At 47.4% G+C, this 20,258-nt stretch overlaps 1 protein-coding gene across 1 annotated transcript in view; it reads left to right on the top strand.

Annotated features, from left to right (window-relative positions):
* The window catches only part of EMILIN2 (elastin microfibril interfacer 2), a 69,257-nt gene extending 49,343 nt beyond the window's left edge, over positions 1–19,914 (top strand). Inside the window, exons 5-8 of the mRNA XM_036905844.2 lie at positions 6,771–7,049; positions 8,346–8,378; positions 9,076–9,204; positions 18,898–19,914. Coding sequence (XP_036761739.2) covers positions 6,771–7,049; positions 8,346–8,378; positions 9,076–9,204; positions 18,898–19,235 — 779 coding nt within the window. The 3' untranslated portion in view covers positions 19,236–19,914. The remainder of the gene's footprint in view (positions 1–6,770; positions 7,050–8,345; positions 8,379–9,075; positions 9,205–18,897) is intronic.
* Positions 19,915–20,258: the final 344 nt, after the last annotated feature.

Raw genomic sequence — 20,258 nt, 5'->3', positions numbered from 1 at the left:
TCACCCTGGCCTGCAACCAGAGCCCAGCTAGTGATGCCACATTGGCCCGCCAGCATTTCTGCTGTTCCTCGTGCAGCTGGGAGAGAAGGGGGCTCCTGCTGCTGAGAAACGCGGGGCTGCTGCTGAGCAGAGCTGGTGGGTGGAGGAGCATTTCTGTGCCTCTGGGAAGCCCCCTTTCCCTGCATCATGGCCCCAAGAAAGGACACGCCTACCTGCTGCTGCCCCAGTGTTGTTTCAACGGACTCTGGTGGCAATATTATTGCTTCCTTTTGCAAATCTCCCACTTCTTTGTTCTGCTCCTATCCTAGGTAACCTCTTTTGGGACTGGAATTATAGTAAGTACATTGTTTCATGTAGGAGTCTGACAGATTTAGGAGTCCCAGCTATCGAGCTGCTTAATTTAAGCTGTGCTGTAAGAATGAAAATGCATGGATTTTCCAAATAAGTATTTAAGCCTGGCCAAGGGAAGAGTGGCTTGATGCCAATAGTGTGACGGTTTTGGCCCTCAGCTTGAAACTGGCAGAGTTTGGGGCTTGTTTAGGTCCAAGACAGCATGATGGACCAAGCCCGAGTTTTATGACTGGTTAGAGGCTCCAGGGACTGTGCACACCCAGACCGTCCTGGCCCCTGACCCCCTGGCCCTCTGGTTCTGTAATGCTCCCCCGTGGTGTGCTGAGCAGGTGCTTTTCTCCATCTCAACCTTGGTATTAGAACCGCAGTGTCCTGAGGACCGAGCTTCCCCATGGTTGCAAAAGTTCTCTGGGAGCTTTAGAGAAATAACTCCTGTGCTGACTCAGGAGATCCTGCCTAACAGGGATGAGGGAAAACCCAAGACTTTGTAATTAAATTGGTAATTAAAATGAAAGACCGCTAGCTCTGGTCCTGGAAGTAGAGGGGAGGCCACCTCAATGGCAGCAGGATGCAACCGCCCAGGGTCAGCTGTGCTGGAAAGCAGGGGAGAGGCGGGGAGGAGAGAAGAGAGGAGACGACATCTCGCTTTCGACCGTCCTCCTCTGCCCCTGGACACTTCTGCTCCAGTTACTGATTTGTCTTTCTTGCGTCTTCATGACTGCAGCTGAAGTCTTACAATCAGGTAGCATAGATCCTCTGCCTTTCCGTAAAGATTTTAGAATCAGCCTGTGAATTTCTACCAAAAAGAGGTTCCCAACCGGTGCTGATGCGCAGATGGGGGGGGTTCAGTGATTGCAAATTACTTTCCATTTCAAATGTACTGCACCGGATTTTAACACGTGTGAGTAAAGCCCTGTGTGTCACTGTCCTCTGGTGGGACTGTCAGAAATGCAGGCCCATTTCTCTGTTGAGCTGGTTGCAGGCTTTCTGTGTGGTCACGCCTGGACTCGAGTTCCTGGCTCAGCCCCCTCCGTCTTGGCCCTCCTGGGGGACAGTCCAGGGCCCTTCTGGGATGTAACCAGCACAGTGCACCCTTGTGATGCTGGAAGCTTTCTCCCTTCGTTCCACAAAGCCAGAAAAATACACGGAGGGTGCCATTTGCTCAGGGAAGAACCAGTCCAGGAAACGTGCTTTCCCTTGGTCTGTCGTCCAGGGAACAATTCCGGTTTTCTGTCACTGTGTCCTCCCCCCCGAGAATCCTGTGGCCTGCCGTGGTGCCTCAGAGCTCCCCGTGAGTCAGGCCCGGCCCACACCTCAGCCAGGGATGTCCTGCCTTCAACCGGGAATGCCCGCCGTCCCTCCCTCAGCCAGCCGTCCCTCCCTCAGCCTGCCGCATTCTGCATACCGATGGATTTTTTGTTTTTAATCAAGAGGTCTTATCTGATGTCCTGAAAATGCTGGTGTGGCTGCAGCACTGGGCATGAGGCACACCTCTGGGCTCCAGGCAGATCAGAGTCCACTGCGACCTGACTTCCGATGAGCGAGCTGCACCCTTGCGGGAGCGGACAGGAAGGACAACGCACTGCCTGCTCAGCAAGAGGGCACTGCAGGGTTAGACAATCTACTGGACGCGGCTGATGACGCCAGATGGCCCCGTGACTGTCCCCAGCCAGGCCTCGGACACAGACACTGACATCTAAGGCCAGTGTCCATCCCCCGTGGCCTCCTATTCTATGACAAGACACCCCCAAGCTGCCAGGCACATGCCAAGGGGCCTTCGTTCTTGCGGGTTAGTTTAATGGCAGCCGACTCCCTTCAGGGTTCCCTGGCGGCTGCAGGCAGCCCGGACTCCTGTCCACAGAGCTAGGGTGTCAGTCAGCTGGAAGGATTACTGGGCATTTTCTCAGGCAGGTTTTTGTATTCATAAAGTTGAAATTGGCTGTTAATAAGAACTTTAAAGGAGAGAGAGTGACCTTTACTACCTGCATGTTAGGTCCCTCCATGGTAAGGCCATGGCTTATGGGGACCTAAGGCCATGCCTTGGCATCAGGACAGGCACCTCGCGGCAGGTGGCCGGAAGGGTGGCACACACGCATGGTCGATCCCTTCTTACCACTCCTCCCGTGTGGAACACACAGGCAGCTACACTTGGCTCTTATGGAGAACTCCATTCAAATGGTCACTCTCTGAATTAGAAACATATTTGGTTCAGAAAAACATCAACTGCCGGAGAATTATCTTTCCAGAATGAGCAAGTGCTGGCTGGTCCTCATTACAGCATGGTCATGAACATGCATTGAAAACACCACCGGATGCTGTGGCGCGGGCATGAGCTGGGGGAGGCCGCTGCTGGGGCAACTGTGAGGCCCCAGTACAGTTACTAGTCACAATCTTCGCTGTGATGTGCAGGCAGCCGGGGGCAGTCAGCTGTCCCCAGAACTTAGGGATGTGCTCCAAGGAGACCACCGGAGGACATTTGGCCCAAGTGGTTTATTCCTTTTTTCCCCTCTGTTTTCCACTTGGTGTGACAAGCCTGGGTGTTGAGGGAGCGAATAGAAGAGAGAGAACATCACGGCCTGTGTGAACCAGCACTGCCCTTACAGGCCCCGGGATGGCCAGGGTGCCTAATTTAGAGGCTGGCAGTTGGTGTGTGGTCCCCAGCACCTGCCCTATTCCCAGCTGCCTTTCATTCACCAAACACTATAGGTCTCCTTGTCTTGTGCTAGGACTTGCTAAGCACTGGGGATAAAAGATCATTAAAATGTGTCATCCTCAGGTGCTCATCATCCAGGAAGAGAGGAGAGATGAAAATCTGAAAGAGCCCTTAGAGGCCCAAAGAGCTTTGTGGTTCACAGGCAAGATTGTTAAATCCTGACTGGGCAGAGCCATAATGGGCTTCACGGAGGAGGCAGTGTCCGAGCTGGGACATCAGGAGGGTGCAGAGGAGGCTTTTGGGGGGCGGACAGAGAAAGCAAAGGTGCAAAGGTAGGTAGGAGGCTGAGATGAGGGCGGCACGTAATAAGTCACTGATGCTTTGCAGGCAACAGTGTCTGGAAGTCAGAGGAGATTCAACTCGGTGTTATGAGCAGGGAATAATATGACTAGGGTGCTTTCTAAAGAGCATTCTGAAGAAGGAGCCCAAATGATTTCAGAATGAGAATTAGCTGGATTTAGCAACACATTTGGTATGAGCACACGCACACGTGTGAGTGACAAAGGAGAGAGGAGGGAGGTACCCCAGTGAGGGATGGAAAAGGATGGGTTTCAGAGAAAGGGGGCTGGTGTGAAGGGCTTGGTGGCGCCAGGTAGGAAATCAGGACCCGTTTGGGGGCTTGAACTTTGCTATTTTAAGGTCCTTTGTGACTGTAATCAGGGAGAGTCAAAAAAATTATTTTTACATTTTGGATGGAGATACAGAAACAGCCACAGGGAGGGAGCCAGTAGGAAGGCAGGAGGCCTGAGGGCGGAGGAGTGATTGGATGGAACAACTCCAGGAAGAGGGGGAAGAGGACACTTGAGCTGGGACAGGCGAGGCACAGACCAGGTGAGCCTGCACTGAAGGGAAGGGGAGGAACAGGTGCCAGGGAGTGCCTTCTGTAATTACATCTTATAAAAATAAATAGTGCCAAGAAGCTTATGATTAAACGAGCTCCCTGCCCACCCACCTCTGCCTGGCACCCTTCTCACTCCCTGGAGACAGCCATGTGCAACTCTTAGGGCTGCTTTTTTCTGTGTTTACCTTCTTCTTTCTAAGTTGATTTATTAGCTTTAGCTGTCTCTCTATAGAGATACCATATATAGTATTTAGATATTATGTATTTAATTTGTCGGCTATAGACATGTCTCTCATGTCTCCCCTGCTTTCCTTCCTCCCAACTCCCAGCAGAGACAACAAAAATCAAGAGCCTGAATTTATACAGTTATGGACTAAATAGATCAATAATAGTTAAACATAATTATGTTGTATATGATGAGTTTTGCTTTTCTCTGAATTCACTGTAGTGTTATTTGCTAGATTCTGTGTCTCTATTTTGGATTCTTCAAACCCTCAAACACCCTCTCCATATGATTTTCTACACAGTGACAAATATCAGATCATTTGGAGGTCTCTCTCTCTTCGTGGTCTAGTCTTCACTGCTTATCCTCTAGACTTGCTGCAAGGCTTTCAATCTGAAAACTTCCTTCACTATCATCCTGGAAATGCCTTGAACTTCTCTCCTGACATAGACCCTTTTCTTTATTCCATGTCCCTTTCTTTTATAGTTTTACTCCCTTCAGTGAAACACATTTTCCAAAAGCCTTTTAAGAAAGAATGCTTGATAGTTTTTTTTTTATATTGTATGTCTGAAAATGTCTTCAGTCTCATAACTGATGGATATTTTAGCTGGGTATAGAATTCAAGGTTAAAATTATATTCCCTCAAAATCTGAAGGCATAGTTTTCATCTTCTCGTGTCTGGTACTGTTGTTGAGAAGCCTGTGATGCCCGTCTGATTCAAAGTCACTTTCTAATTTTTTTCCCCCTAAAAGCTTGTAGGAAGCTTTATTCTCAGTGTTCTGGATGTGCATTGGTTTGGGTCTTTTATTCAATAAAAATTGCTGGGATTTTTCATTTGCTTCATTTCTGAGAAATTGTATGTGTATTTGTTAATTCTCTCCTTACCAGCTCATCATCCCTATGCCCCAGTTTTTCTATTTTTTTGGGGTGGGATGGGGTGAAGACTTCTGGGTTGATCATCTAATTTTCTTATGGCTTCTCTCCTAGTTTCCATCATTTTCTCTTCCTGTTCTACTTTCTGAAAGATTTTCTTGATTTTATCTACCAACTCTTTCATTGAACTTTCTTATTTTGGAAAGCATATTTTCAATCAGCAAAGGCTTTTCCTTATTCTCTGATTATGCCCTTTTAATGCCAATCTACTTTTGCATCTTTATGGGTGTCTTCTATTTTTCTGAGGTTATTTTTTGTTTTCTTGTGTATTTCTTCTATATTTTGTGTATTTTCTCATAATTCCTTTTCATTGGTTGGTTGGATGGCTTGTTTTGGTCTCTGACGCTCTTATTGGAGGTTTTCTTTGCTTATAAGTTGATCTTGACTCTGGTTCACATTTAACGGTGAGGCACTAGATAGGGTTTCATGCCTATGGGCTTCACTATGGAGTCAATTTGAAGGTCCCTCCATCTCTGATCTGAGATATAAGCAAGTGTCCTGGAAGCTGAGCAGGGTAAGGGGGCTGGAAGACTCCTAATTCAGTGTGCAGACTTTGACTTCATGTTTTTAGACTATTTGTTCTCTCACTCCTGAACTTCACTGTGGCTGGCATCTCCATGTCTGGACTCCCTCTGCCTCAATTTATTTGTCTAACCCAGCCATTCCTGACCAGAGTTTGAAGAGAATTAAGGCCTGATGCCATTCCATTGAATGGCATGAATTAACTTCTCTCCATAGAATGGCATTAGTTCTTTACCCTTGGAAAAATTGAGAAAGTGATCATGTCAACAATTCTCTGTGGTGCTTAATTCTCTCATGGGGTACTGGTTGGGAAAGACTGTGAGGAATGACCTCCCTTTGGGGCTGGAGGTATGTGAGCAACCTGGCTCCATGGATGGAGGGAGAGCTTGTATATGATCTGCTGTAGTTACCTTAGTTTTAAAACAAACTAGGTAGATGGTGGGTGAAAATGCAGTCACTGATTTTTGCCTCAACATAATTGTATAGCTTTGGAACCTGCACATTGCAGGCACCATACAGACTGAGGAGGTGGGTGGAGTTTGGGGTCTGGCCTCTGAGGGTGGTATCTGGACAGTCCCAGTTATTTTTAGATACTTTGTGGGCCCTCAGGAAGGCTTCCTGGAAGACTAGTTCCAGGAATGCATCTGTAGGAGGAAAGGGCGGCAGCTTCCTGGCTGTGTCAGATCACCATCCCAAGAGGGCATGAAATGTGAATCACGAGGTTCCTCCAGTGGAAATTCCCTCAGTTGCTGATCTTAAAGCCAAAGTTAGCCTGTGCCGGTAACCTGAAAATTGTGATCCATCTTTGGGACCATGATACAGTGAAATCAGGAAGTTTTGGGGGCTGGAGCCAAGAATGTTGCTGTTTTGCGAAGTGCAACCATCACATAGAGAAAAGGCTGACAGGGCCCCTCTGCTGGGCAGGGGTCTGACCTGGCTTTCTCCACAGCTCCATGTGAGCCAAGGGCAGCCCAACCTGGGGCTCCTTCTGAAGCTGCGAGGCAGGCTGTCCCCATACTGTGGCACTGGAAGCCGAGCCCATGACTTAATTGGTGCTTCAGGAATAGTCACCCCCACATGCACACATGGTCCCACTGAGTGAGCCCACTGAGCCTCAGCAGTCTGGGGCCTAGCTGTTAGGTCTGAGCCTTTAACTTTGTGCACTTCTGCCCTTTGCACCTGTGCAGCGGAGGAGCCCTCGGAAGTGCCACCACCCCAAGCGAAGGTGCCCGGGAGAGCTGTGCTCCTGACAGAGGACCCCACTGTGCCCACTGGCCCGCAGCCTGACCCTCTTCCACGCCCAGGCTGGACGGGGCTGCCAGGCTACACCGGTGTCATCATGGAGACTGGAGAGGCCGGGCCCCCGGGTAGGAAGGGCATGTCAGGCCGGGGCCTGCCACGGGGCGTGGATGGCCAGACACGGCTGGGACGCGTACCCAGTGCCGAGGGCGTTGCAGGAGCACCAGGTAAGGCCCAGCCGAGTGTGAGGGCTGCTGAGGCCCAGGGCCCAGCGTCCAGCCTTCAAGCTACGAGATCTGGAAGGTAGCTCTCCAAAGATGTGACATCCTGAAGCGCCAGTTCTTGCTAAGGAATGCTCAGAGGTTGGGCCACCCCAGGGGCAACATGGGCTGGCATTCTGGGCCACAAGGGCAGCTCACTGACCTGCCAGAGGGAAGTGTACCTGGCAACCTGTGTGTATAGGAAGCTCTGCAGCAAGCACAAAGTGCACGGCAGAGTAGGTAGACCAGAACGTTCTGGCTCAAACCCCAGCTGCATCCTTACAAGTTTGGGAACCGGGGGAAGCTCCCTAACCTAGGCGTCAGCTCTGTCAGCTGCAAAGCTAGACCTCAGGACGTCACTGTGAGGATGGAGGAGAAAAGCCTAGTTCGCTGCTTGGCTAGTAAGTGCTCTGTGCGCATGTGAAGGCCAGCACCTCAGTGAGGTGGGGCTCCTGTGGGGATGCGGGAGGGAGGAGGCAGGGGCAGCGAGCATTTGTGGGACCCCCACCATGTGCCAGGGACTGAACCAGGTGCTTGATCCCCTCCAGCTCCTGACAGCACCGTGAGGTTATTTCTTCTACAGATGAGGAAACTGAGGCTCAGGACTATGCCATGTAAGCAAATAGTGTTGCTTGGGGCAGGTCACTTCAACTATCACAGGATAGTGCAAACTAGCCCCTCAGAGTCTGGCCAGACTTATAGCCTGGTTTACACACAATCCCTGAAGGCCGGGGGCTGCCAGGCAGGTGAGGTCACTGCTGAGAAGACCAGGAGACACATTTTCTCTCAGCAGCTCCTTTTCTTTGTTCCTTCTCAGCTGCCCCCAGTGCAGCTCTCCCTGGGGCCAATATGCTTTTTCTAAGAGGACAGTTTGTCCTTCTGTTACTTCCAAGTCCCATTGCTGCTTATACTGTTAGGCAATTTGTTCCTTCACGCATCCACACAATGAACCTGTGCTCAGCCTGGCTACCTGAAAAGCCGTGAGCAGACGGTGCTCCTGGAGGGCAGGTGTGGGGTGGGCATGTGTCGGGTTCAGTTGGTGGACGCTCCCCCCAGGCCTGTGATGCCCAGTGCCTCATCTTTCTCCTCCTAAGCCCTCAGGGACACGTCTGCGCTGGGAATGAGTGGGTTAGAGAGGAAACAGGCGCAGCACGCTGCTTCTAGGAAGGCAGCTCAGAGTGTGAGGAACAGGGAGGAAAAGGGGAGGGGGCTCTGAAAAATGAGGTGTTTTTTAGGACTTTGACATTCCAATTTGTTTTTCAGGATACCCCAGGTCACCTCTTGCAACCTCCCCAGGTACGTACACGGGCCGGGAGGTCACTCTCCTTGGCAGCCTCTGCCCCTCCCAAGTGTCCCTCTGGGCTATTGGCCCAGCCCTTCCCCACCCCACCCCACCCCACCACCTGCCATGGGCCAGGCTCTCCAAGGCTGCTCCCCAGAGAGGGTTGGAGTCATTCCTGAGACAAGAAATTCTCCTATGTCGTCCCAGCTCAGGAAATTTCTCAGTGTTACTGGGTGGGTCTCTGCTGGGTGTCATCCTGACCAGCTTCCTGGAGAGGCCAGGTTTCACTGGTTCTTCAGTAAGTAAGTAGCTCCCTAGATTATTCTGTTACCCACTCCCTGGCCATCCGTCTCCACGTGTACACACACACACACACACAGCCATGCAGTGTGCACAGGAATGTGTGTGCACGAAGTCCCTCACAGTCAGCTTCCACCCCACAGACACACCCAGCCAGCCTCCTGTCCCCTCACATGGCATCACAGTTTCACAATGTGTACACACAGACCTTCACATGTACACTCTCAGCAAGCATCTACTCCACTGCCCAGCTGTCCTGACGAGACCTTGGGAGTGGGGAGTTTGTGTCCCACGCGTCTTTAGCACTTTAAGGCAAAACAACAATGTGAGGCTGAGGACCTAGGCCTCCACTGCCCAGCCCTGACCCCCAGCCCAGGGGCTCAGGGACACATCCTGTCCTCTCTGCTCCAGGGGTTCCAGTGCCTTTGCTGGTGTCTTTCTCTGCGGGGCTCACCCAGAAGCCTTTCCCCAGCGATGGGGGCGTCGTCCTCTTCAACAAAGTGCTGGTAAATGATGGCGATGCTTACGACCCCCACACCGGTAAGTTGTGGGCTGTGTTCATCTCCTCTCTGAAGCCTTTTACCTAAATGTGAGGTGAACCCTCCTGTCCTGGTCCCATGGAGGAGATGCCCTTGAGCGGCTGGCCATGTTGCTCTTCCCCATTCTGTGGGCTTTTAAGAAGTTCCCAGCTCACAGGCTGCAGGGTGGGCAGGCGGGTGGGTGTGCAGTGACATTTTCTAGTCGAGATCAGCATACCAGAATCACTTGTTTGTTGTGGAGGCTGTTAGGCTCTGCCAGCTGCAGCCACCATGTCCTGGCCCCTCCCACTTTACCCCCCACCCTTCAAGCCACTGAGGCACTCTTTCTTGGTGTCTGTCACCCTAACACCCTGAGTCAGGACAGGCGAAAGAACACTTCTGCCCTGATTCCTTTGGAAGCTCATGGTTTGTAACAAAGCCAAAAGTGTTCCCTCCAGAAGTGGCAGAGCCCAGCGTGCAGGGCCCCCTGCTCTGGGACAGCTGTGGTACTGGGTTCTGCCTGCAGTGCCTGCATCATCCCCCAGCTGGTAAAGACAGTGGGGCGGAGGCTCCCTCCCTCCTGCTGAGCTCCCCACCCCTGATGGCCTCTGTAAAGGGACAATGTACCAGGGCCCTGCCTAGGGCCTCTCTGGGCCCATCGCCACCAGCAGACAGAGGTGCCCGTGCCGGCTGGTGGGTCTCAGGCAGGCTACTGGGGAGACAGAGTAGGTCCCTTCTTGGCAGTCTTTAGTGAGCACCTCACTCTGGCCTACCTGGCCACTGTCGTACTAAATCCCACCTGTTCTTAGGACAGCGGTTGTTTTAGTGAGCATGGACATCATCTGCAGAACTCGGAAAAATGGTACCCCGGGGGGTGCCAGCCAAGGCCGGGAGGCAGGATGGGCGTGTAAGTGCCGCTCTGCCTCCGCTTCAGGCACAGCCCCTCCTGGGGCCCCCACTCCCTGCTGCCTCGTGGGGGGCGGGGGCGCCGCCTGTCCACTCACAGGGCAGGTGATTTTCAGAAGCAGGGAGGATGACCCTCATTTCTCTCTTGTTCCTGGGGTACCCCTTTCACCCAACAGGGCCTCAGTGAAAGAAATTCCAGGCGACCTGAAGGCAGCCTCCCTGCAGGCAGTTCCTCAGTGAAGGTGACCAGGAGCCCACAGTGCTCCAGGCCCCCATGCCCTCGGAAGGACTCCTGGAGCTTTAGATTACTTACTATTAAAAGCCTGGGAAGGGAGCCAGGTGGCCTGGCATTTTTTCTTTTTTTAAATTTTTATTAAGGTATCATTGATATACACTCTTATGAAGGTTTTGCAGAAAAACACTGTGGTTACTACATTCACCATATTATCAAGTCCCCCCCATACCCCATTGCAGTCACTATCCATCAGTGCGGTAAGATGCCAGTCACTACTTGTCTCCTCTGTGCTACACTGTCTTCTCTGTGACCCCTGACACACCATGTGTACTAACCATAATATACCTCAATCGCCTTCTCCCTCCCTCCCCACCCACCCTTCCCCACACCTCCCCTTTGGTAACTGCTAGTCCCTTCTTGGAGTCTGTGAGTCTGCTGCTGTTTTATTCCTTCAGTTTTGCTTTGTGGTTACACTCCACAAATGAGGGAAATCATTTGGTATTTGTCTTTCTCTGCCTGCCTTATTTCACTCAGCATAATACCCTCTAGCTCCATTCATGTTGTTGCAAATGGTAGGATTTGTTTTCTTCTTATGGCTGAATAGTATTCCATTGTGTATATGTACCACCTCTTTTTACCATTCATCTACTGATGTACACTTGGGTTGCTTCAATATCTTGGCTATTGTGAATACTGCTGCAGTAAATATAGGGGTGCATGTCTTTTTGAATCTGAGAACTTGTTTTCTATGGGTAAATTCCTAGGAGTGGGATTCCCAGGTCAAATGGTATTTCTATTTTTAGTGTTTTGAGGAACCTCCATATTGCTTTCCACAATGGTTGAACTAATTTACATTACCACCAGCTGTGTAGGAGGGTTCCCCTTTCTCTGCATCCTCACCAGCATTTGTTTTTCCTAGTCTTTTCAATGTTAGCCATCCTAACTGGTGTGAGGTAATATCTTATTGTGGATTTAATTTGCATTTCCCTGGTAATTAGTGATGTGGAGCAACTTTTCATGTGCCTGTTGGCCATCTGAATTTCTTCTTTGAAGAATTGTCCGTTCATATCATCTGCCCATATTTTAATAGGGTTATTTGCTTTTTGGGTGTTGAGGCATGTGAGTTCTTTATATATTTTGGGTGTTAACCCCATCAGATATGTCATTTGCAAATATATTCTCCCATACTGTAGGATACATTTTTGTTCTACTGATGGTGTCCTTTGCTGTACAGAAGATTTTTAGCTTGATGTAGTCCCATTTGATCATTTTTGCTTTTGTTTCCCTTACCTGAGGAGATGTGTTCAGGAAAAAGTTGCTCATGTTTATATTCAAGAGATTTTGGTGTATGTTTTCAAGAGTTTTATGGTTCCATGACTTACATTCAGGTCTTTGATCCATTTTGAGTTTACTTTTCTGTATGGAACTATGACAATGAGCCAGTTTCATTCTCTTATATGTAGCTGTCCAGTTTTGCCAACACCAGTTGTTTAAGAGGCTGTCATTTCCCCATTGTATGTCCATGGCTCCTTTATCATATATTAATTGACCATATATTCTTGGCTTTATATTTTGGTTCTCTATATTCTCTTCCATTGATCAATGGGTCTGTTCTTGTGCCAGTACCAAGTTGTTTTGATTTTTGTGGCTTCCTAGTAGAGCTTGAAGTCAGGGAGTGTAATCCTTCCCGCTTTATTCCTCTTCTCAGGATTGCTTTGGCTATTTGGAGTCTTTTGTGGTTCCATATGAATATTAGAACTATTTGTTCTAATTCATTGAAGAATGCTGTTGATATTTTGATAGGGATTGCATTGAATCTGCAGATTGCTTTAGGCAGGATAGCCATTTGACAATATTAATTCTTCCTATCCATGAGCATAGGATGTGTTTTGATTTATTGGTATCCGCTTTAATTTCTCTCAAGAGTGCCTTGTAGTTTTCAGGATACAGGTCTTTCACTTCCTTGGTTAGGTTTATTTCTAGGTATTTTATTCCTTTGATGCAATTGTGAATGGAATTGTTTTCTTGATTTCTCTTTCTGCTAGTTCATCATTAGTATATAGGAATGCAACAGATTTCTGTGTATTAATTTTGTATCCTGCAACTTTGCTGAATTCCGTTATTAGTTCTAATAGTTTTGGGGTGGATTCTTTAGGGTTTTTTATGTACAGTATCATGTCATCTGCAAACAGGGACAATTTAACTTCTTCCTTACCAGTCTGGATGCCTTTTCTTTATGTTGTCTGATTGCCGTGGCTATGACCTCCAGAACAATGTTGAATAAAAGTGGAGAGAGTGGGCATCCTTGTCTTGTTCCCGATCTTAAAGGAAAAGCTTTCAGCTTCTCATTGTCAAGTATGATGTTCACTGTGGGTTTGTCATATATGGCCTTTATTATGTTGAGGTACTTGCCCTCTATACTCATTTTGTTGAGAGTTTTCATCATGAATGGATGTTGAATTTTGTCGATGCTTTTTCAGCATATATGGAGATAATCATGTGGTTTTTGTCCTTTTTGTTGATGTGGTGGATGATGTTGAAGGAGTTTTGAATGTTATACCATCCTTGCATCCCTAGAATAAATCCTACTTGATCATGATGGATGATCTTTTTGATGTATTTTTGAATTCAGTTTGCTAATATTTTGTTGAGTATTTTTCATCTATGTTCATCAGGGATATTGTTCTGTAATTCTTTTTTTGTGGTGTCTTCGCCTGGTTTTGGTATTAGAGTGATGCTGGTCTCATAGAATGAGTTTGGGAGTATTCCCTTGTCTTCTACTTTTTGGAAAACTAAGGAGGATGGGTATTGGGTCTTCACTAAATGTTTGATTAAAGTCAGCAGTGATGCTATCTGGTGCAGGGCCTTTGTTCTCAAGTAGTTTTTTGATTACCAATTCAATTTCCTTGCTGGTAATTGGTCTGTTCAGATTTTCTGTTTCTTCCTGGGTCAGCCTTGGAAGGTTGTATTTTTCTAGAAAGCTGTCCACTTCTTCTAAGTTATCCAGTTTGTTAGCATACAGATTTTCATAGTATTCTCTCATAATTCTTTGTATTTCTGTGGTGTCCATAGCGATTTTTCCTTTCTCATTTCTGATTCTGTTTTGTGTGTAGACTCTCTTTCTTGATAAGTCTGGCTAGGGGTTTATCTATTTTGTTTATTTTCTCAAAGATCCAGCTCCTGCTTTCATTGATTCTATTGTTTTATTCTTCTGTATTTTATTTATTTCTGCTCTGATCTTTATTATGCCCCTCCTTCTACTGAGTTTGGGCCTCATTTGTTCTTTTTCTAGTTTCATTAATTGTGAGTTTAGACTGTCGTATGGGATTGTTCTTCTTTCCTGAGATAGGCCTGTATTGCAATATACTTCCCACTTAGCATGGCCTTTGCTGTTTCCCTCAGATTTTGTGGTGTTCAGTTATTGTTGTTAATTATGTAGCCATATTTTGCTTGATCTCTGGTTTTATTTGGTCATTGATCCATTGATTATTTAATTTAGGAGCATGTTGTTAAGCCTCTGTGTTTGTGGGCTTTTCCATTTCCTTTGCCTAATTTATTTCTAGTTTCATACCTTTGACATTGTACCAACCAGCTTCTCAGACCACAATCATTTTGAATTTACTGAGGCTCTTTATGTGGCCTAGTGTATGATCTATTCTTGAAAATGTTTCATGTGCACTTGAGAAGAATGTGTATCCTGCTGCTTTTGGGTGTAGAGTTCTGTAGATGTCTGTTAGGTCCATCTGTTATAATGTGTTGTTCAGTGCCTCTGTCTCCTTATTTTCTGTCCGATTGATCTGTCTTTGGAGTTGAGTGGTTGTTAAAGTCTACTAAAATGAATGCATTGCATTCTATTTCCCCCTTTCATTCTGTTAGTATTTCTTTCACATATATATGTGCTCCTGTTGTTGGGTACATAGATATTTATAATGGTTATAACATCTTGTTGGAGTGACCCCTTTACCATTCACTATGTAATGTCCTTCTTTGTCTCTTGTTACTTTCTTTGTTTTGAAGTCTATTTTGTCTGATACAAGTACTCAACTCCTGCTTTTTTCTCCCTATTAGTTGCATGAAATATCTTTTCCATCATCATTTCACTTTTTGTCTGTGCATGTCTTTGGGTTTGACGTGAGTCTCTTGTAGGCAGCATAGAGACAGGTCTTGTTTTTTTATCCATTCAGTGACTCTGTCTTTTTTTTTTAATTTTTAAATTTTGATATCATTAATGTACAATTACTTGAACATTATGGTTACTAGACTCCCCCATTATCAAGTCCCCCCTACATACCCCATTATAGTCACTGTCTATCAGCAAAGTAAGATGCTATAGAATCACTACTTGTCTTCTCTGTATATACTGCCTTTCCCATGTCCCCCCCAACATTATGTGTGCTAATCGTAATGCCCCATTTTCCCCCTTATTTCTCCCTTCCCACCCACCCTCCCCAGTCCCTCTCCCTTTGGTAACTGTTAGTCCATTCTTGGGTTCTGTGAGTCTGCTGCTGTTTTTGCTTTGCTGTTATACTCCACAGATAAGTGAAATCATTTGATACTTGTCTTTCTTTGTCCGGCTTCGTTCACTGAGCATAATACCCTCCAGCTCCATCCATGTTGTTGCAAATGGTAGGATTTGTTTTCTTCTTATGGCTGAATAATATTCCATTGTATATATGTACCACATCTTCTTTATCCATTCATCTACTGATGGACACTTAGGTTGCTTCCACTTCTTGGCTATTGTAAATAGTGCTGCAATAAACATAGGGGTGCATATGTCTTTTTCAAACTGGGCTGCTGCATTCTTAGGATAAATTCCTAGGAGTGGAATTCCTGGGTCAAATGGTATTTCTATTTTGAGTTTTTTAAGGAACCTCCATATTGCTTTCCACAATGGTTGAACTATTTTGCAGTGTAGGAGGGTTCCCCTTTCTCCACATCCTTGCCAACATTTGTTGTTTGTCTTTTGGATGTTGGCCATCCTAACTGGTGTGAGGTGATATCTCATTGTGGTTTTAATTTGCATTTCTCTGATGATTAGCGATGTGGAGCATCTTTTCATGTGCCTGTTGGCCATCTGAATTTCTTCTTTGGAGAAGTGTCTGTTCAGCTCCTCTGCTGGTTTTTCAATTGGCTTATTTGCTTTTTGTTTGTTGAGGTGTGTGAGCTCTTTATATAATTTGGATGTCAAACCCTTATCAGATATGTCATTTATTAATATATTCTCCCATACTGTAGGATGTCTTTTTGACTCTATGACTTTTGATTGGTGCATTCAGACCATTTACATTTAGGGCGATTATCGATAAGTATGTGCTTACTGCCATTGTAGGCTTTAGATTTGCAGTTACCAAACATTCAAGGGTAATTTCCTTGCTATCTAACAGTCTAATTTAGCTCACTTCGTATGTTATTACAAACCATCCAAAGGTTCTTTTTTCTCCCTCCTTTTCCTTCCTCCTCCAATTCTTTATATATTAGATACTGTATATACTGTATATACTGTACTCTTTGTCTAACCCTTGACTCACTTTGGGGGTGGTTGATTTGATTTTGCATCTGCTTAGTAATTAATTGGTCTACTTTGTCACTGTAGTTTTATTTCCTCTGGTGATAGCTATTTAGCCGTAGGAACATTTCTATCTATAGCAGTCCTTCCAAAATCCACTGTAGGGATGGTTTGTGGGAGGTAAATTTTCTCAACTTTTGCTTATCTGGAAATTGTTTAATCCCTTCTTCAAATTTAAATAACCTTGCCAGGTAGAGTATTCTTGTTTCGAGGCCCTTCTGCTTCACTGCATTAAGTATATCATGCCACTCCCTTCTGGCCTGTAAGGTTTCTGTTGAGAAGTCTGATGATAGCCCGATGGATTTTCCTTTGTCTGTGATTTTCTCTCTCTCTGGCTGCTTTTAAAACTCATCTTTATCCTTGATCTTTGCCATTTTAATTATGATGTCTTGATGTTGTCTTCCTTGGGTCCTTTGTGTTGGGAGATCTGTGCACCTTCATTGCCTGAGGGACTATCTCCTTTCCCAGACTGGGGAAGCTTTCAGCAATTACCTCCTCGAAGACACTTTCCATTCCTTTTTCTCTCTTCTTCTTCTTCTGGTACCTCTATAATGCGAATATTGTTCCGTTCAGATTGGTCACACAGTTCTCTTGATATTCTTTCATTCCTAGAGATCCTTTTTTCTGTGTCTCAGCTTCTTTGTATTCCTGTTCTCTAATTTCTATTTGTTACTGTCTCCTCTACTTCATCTAATCTGCTTTGAAATCCCTCCATTGTAATGTTTCATTTTAGATACTGTATTAGTCAATGTTTGTATCTCTTTGCTGAATTCCTCCCTGAGTTCTTGAATAAGAACTGTAGCTCCGTGAGCATGTTTATGATTTTTATTTTGAGATCTCTTTCAGGAAGATTGTTGAGTTCAGTTTCACTTGGCCCTCTTTCTGGTGTTTGTGGGATTGTAGTTTGAATCATGTTCCTTTGACGTTTCATATTTTGTAGGTGATGCCCTCTAGGGCCCAGAAGCTTTACTCTCTGGAGCTGCTCAGCCCCTAGAGTGATGGCGGGAGTCACAGGCGAGCGGCGCTGGTGCCTGTCGGGAGGAAAGATGTCTTTCCTGTTTCTCAGCTGCAGTGCCTCATCTCCACTGCCAGAGCCAGTGGGCCAAGCATGCAGGGAGAAGCCTCTATGCTTTGCACTTGTAGCTGCCATAGGTGGGGCCACCCTCTGGCTGGTCTGGCACAATGGTGAGGGCAGCTGGTTTGTGAGCTGGTGCCAGCCGGGAGGAAGGCACAGCAGGCTGCGTATTGCCATGGAGGGGACTTGGACTATGTAGCCATGCAGGGGGTTGGAGCACCTGAAGCTTCTGAACATTTCCAACCTGCTAGTCAGTGCACCCAGACCATTTTGTCCACCTGTCCTTTCTCCGTAGCAGCAAGCTCTGCAATCCTTGCCCCTTTAGCAGCCTTCTCACTGCTGGGAAGTCTCTCACACCACCTGCCTTTCTTTTGTCCCAGTGCCGCCAGATGTGGATCCCTGTTTTCCTGGTATCTCAGTCTCCCCAAGTATTCTGCCTGTCTTAACATTCCAACCCCACTAATCTCCAGAGCACCATGTAATGTAGGTTCATGCTCCCAGAGCAGATCTCCAGGGCTGGGTGTTTAGCAGGTCTAGGCCTCCACCCCCTTCTCCACTCTGTTTCTCTTCCTCACTCCAGGGAGCTGGGGTGGGGGAAAGGCTTGGGTCCTTCCCGATCATGGCTTTGATACTTTACCCTTTTCCTTGAGGTCTGCTGGTTTCCCCAGGTGGAGACAGTCTGCCACAGCCTTTCTTGTTGCTCTTTTCAGGATTTGATGTATCTGCTATACTTTCATATTATATGTTGTTTTGGGAGGAGGTTTCAGTCTCACCTCTCACGCCACCATCTTTCTGGCCTGGCATTTTCTATTTTTCAAGGCAGATTGAAGACCTAGCCTGTGATTACTGTTCAGCTCCCTTTGGCCTGTAGTCAGTGGCCCATGTCTGGCTGCCTCCCCAGAGCCCATGCAGTGATGCTGCTCATGCCCTGCTTTGGAGTGGGTGGGCTCTGCTTCCCAAGCTCTGGGGCCACCTGCAGCTACTTTGCAAATGGTGCATCTACAACATCCACAAACCTTACCTCCTCTACCTCATGCCACCTCCCCACCTCCCACCACCACTCCCCACCTCTGCAGGCCCAGAACTTTGGGTTATTGGTTAAGTGAATGTCAGCTCATCAAGAACAGAGGCCACCTACATACCAGTCTAACTTGTCCACATGAGGGCTGTTGTGGCCTCTCCCTGGGTTAGCAACAAGCCTTGTGGTTCTTTTTGGTCTTGGCCTCCTCAGGAGGCCACTCAGGTGTTTCATAGATATTGTGCCCAGCAGTAATCTGTGGGGTTGATTCTAAGTTGGCCTTGAGGTGCTCTCAGTGATGGAGAAAACTCCAAAGAGGCAACCAGCATCTGGGCAGCTGCTGCTTCCTTATTAAACCTTAGGTAAGGTGGGCGGCAGGCCACAGGCTGGACCTCAGCCCTGTGTCTTCACGGAGCATGGGCCATGAACACCGGATTGCAAAGGCTCCACGGACCCACTGTTGGAATATTAGAGGGAATGAGCTCTCTTCCAGGCAAGGCTAGCTAGTTCTCTGTAAGGCAAGCTTTTCCTATGGTCCTGAATTATAGTACATAAATCCTGGATGTTTTGCAGTGATTGTCCTCTTCTAGATGTTGCAAGAAGCTAGGACTTGTAACAAAGACTGGGTCAGTGGCAAAGAGCCATGAAATGTAGAAAAGCAGCCTGAGCTAAGGCGGGGGTGGGAAAGGGAGTAAAGGTGGGTGCAGGTGTAAAAAAGGGATACCTTTCCCTGCCTGTCAGCCTGCTGCCTTCTACAAGTAGGGTGTCCAACTCTCAAGGTTTGCCCATGACTTTGAGAACCAAAACTGGGGCAAACCAAGATGACTGGTCCCTCTACATTGGGTTAACTGATAACCTGTCACAAAGGGTGGTGATGGTGTCATGAGCACAGGTGTCTGACTTCTTCCTCAGGGATTTTCACAGCTCCCTATGATGGGCGGTACCTCATCACAGCCACCCTCACTCCTGAGAGAGATGCATATGTGGAAGCTGTCCTGTCGGTCTCCAATGGCAGCGTGGTCCAGCTGCACACAGCCGGCTACAAGAGAGAATTCCTGGAGTATCACCAGCCCCAGGGGGCCCTGCACACTTGTGGAGGCCCAGGGGCCTTCCACCTTATTGTGCACTTGAAGGCAGGAGATGGTGTCAACATAGTGGTGACTGGGGGCAGGTTGGCTCACACAGACTTTGATGAGATGTATTCCACATTTAGTGGGGTTTTCTTATATCCTTTCCTTTCTTACCTCTAGGGAAAAGAGAGGAAAGGTAACTGTAAGAACTTGGAAGTTTTAATATATTCAGTTTATGTAGGTAATGGAGCACTGGTCTAGTTTTCTACAGCCATCTCATCACCTCCCCCAAGATAAAGGTTCTACCTGGCTGCTGGGCCACCAAGCCTTGGAGGTCCCGGGCAGACAGCGAGGAGCTGTAATTGGTTATGTGGCCACTGCCTTCTGCTGCTCCACTGGACGACTGGAGTCAGGAACCACTGCAGCTCCCAGCTCTGCACTGCCTGCTCTGGGCCCATAGGGTGCTAACCCCTCAGCAGGGCAAGGCCACAGGGTCACATCCTGCTGATGGAGGGGGAGAGCTGCTGTGCTATGGGCTGGGAGGAAGTGGGCCAGCACACCTGGTACTTGGGGCTACAATTTTGACTGGAGAGCAGAACCATCGCTGACTATTTTGTCTTTCTTTATGCTGCGTGCAGAAGAGAAGTTTAAACACCGAAGTGCTGTGATGGCACATACCACTACTGATCCAGGGGTCGTCTGGGCTGCTGGGGCTTGGCTCCCTGCTGCTCACATGGGCTTTTGTCCAGCAGTGAAGGGATGCACGAGAGACTGTCTCTGCAGCTTGCTGTGCTCCTTGAATGACATGTACAATTGAGTGCGAAGACAGGGAGTGCCAATAAAGATTAAACCACTTTCAGTCTGGTGCCTTTTGGATTGATGGTTGTTGCTAAAAAGCAAACTGCAAATTTCTTTTATGGCTGTAGAAAGTAAGCCTGAATAAGTTAGTCTGAACTATGTTACTCCTCAGAATCCAAGCTCTACACTTGGGTTTTTTCCTTGTCCAGATAGACCAGACATTTTAGAGGTCAAGACCTCCATGTGATCCCCACAGCTGACGAGGAGCTCCTCCAGGGGATGTTTAACATTCATATCTAATGAGACTGCTGGCTGCAGAGCTCACAGCAGATGCAGTGCTAAGAACCCTTAGGTTCCCAGGCAACACAAGGCCCAACATGAAACCCACCCCCCTGAAAGCTGAGA

The sequence above is a fragment of the Manis pentadactyla genome, chromosome 6 (genome assembly GCF_030020395.1).
Source record: "Manis pentadactyla isolate mManPen7 chromosome 6, mManPen7.hap1, whole genome shotgun sequence".
NCBI classification, from domain to species: domain Eukaryota; kingdom Metazoa; phylum Chordata; class Mammalia; order Pholidota; family Manidae; genus Manis; species Manis pentadactyla.
The sequence above is the reverse complement of the archived record's forward strand: the minus strand, read 5'-3'. Positions and strand labels throughout refer to the sequence as shown.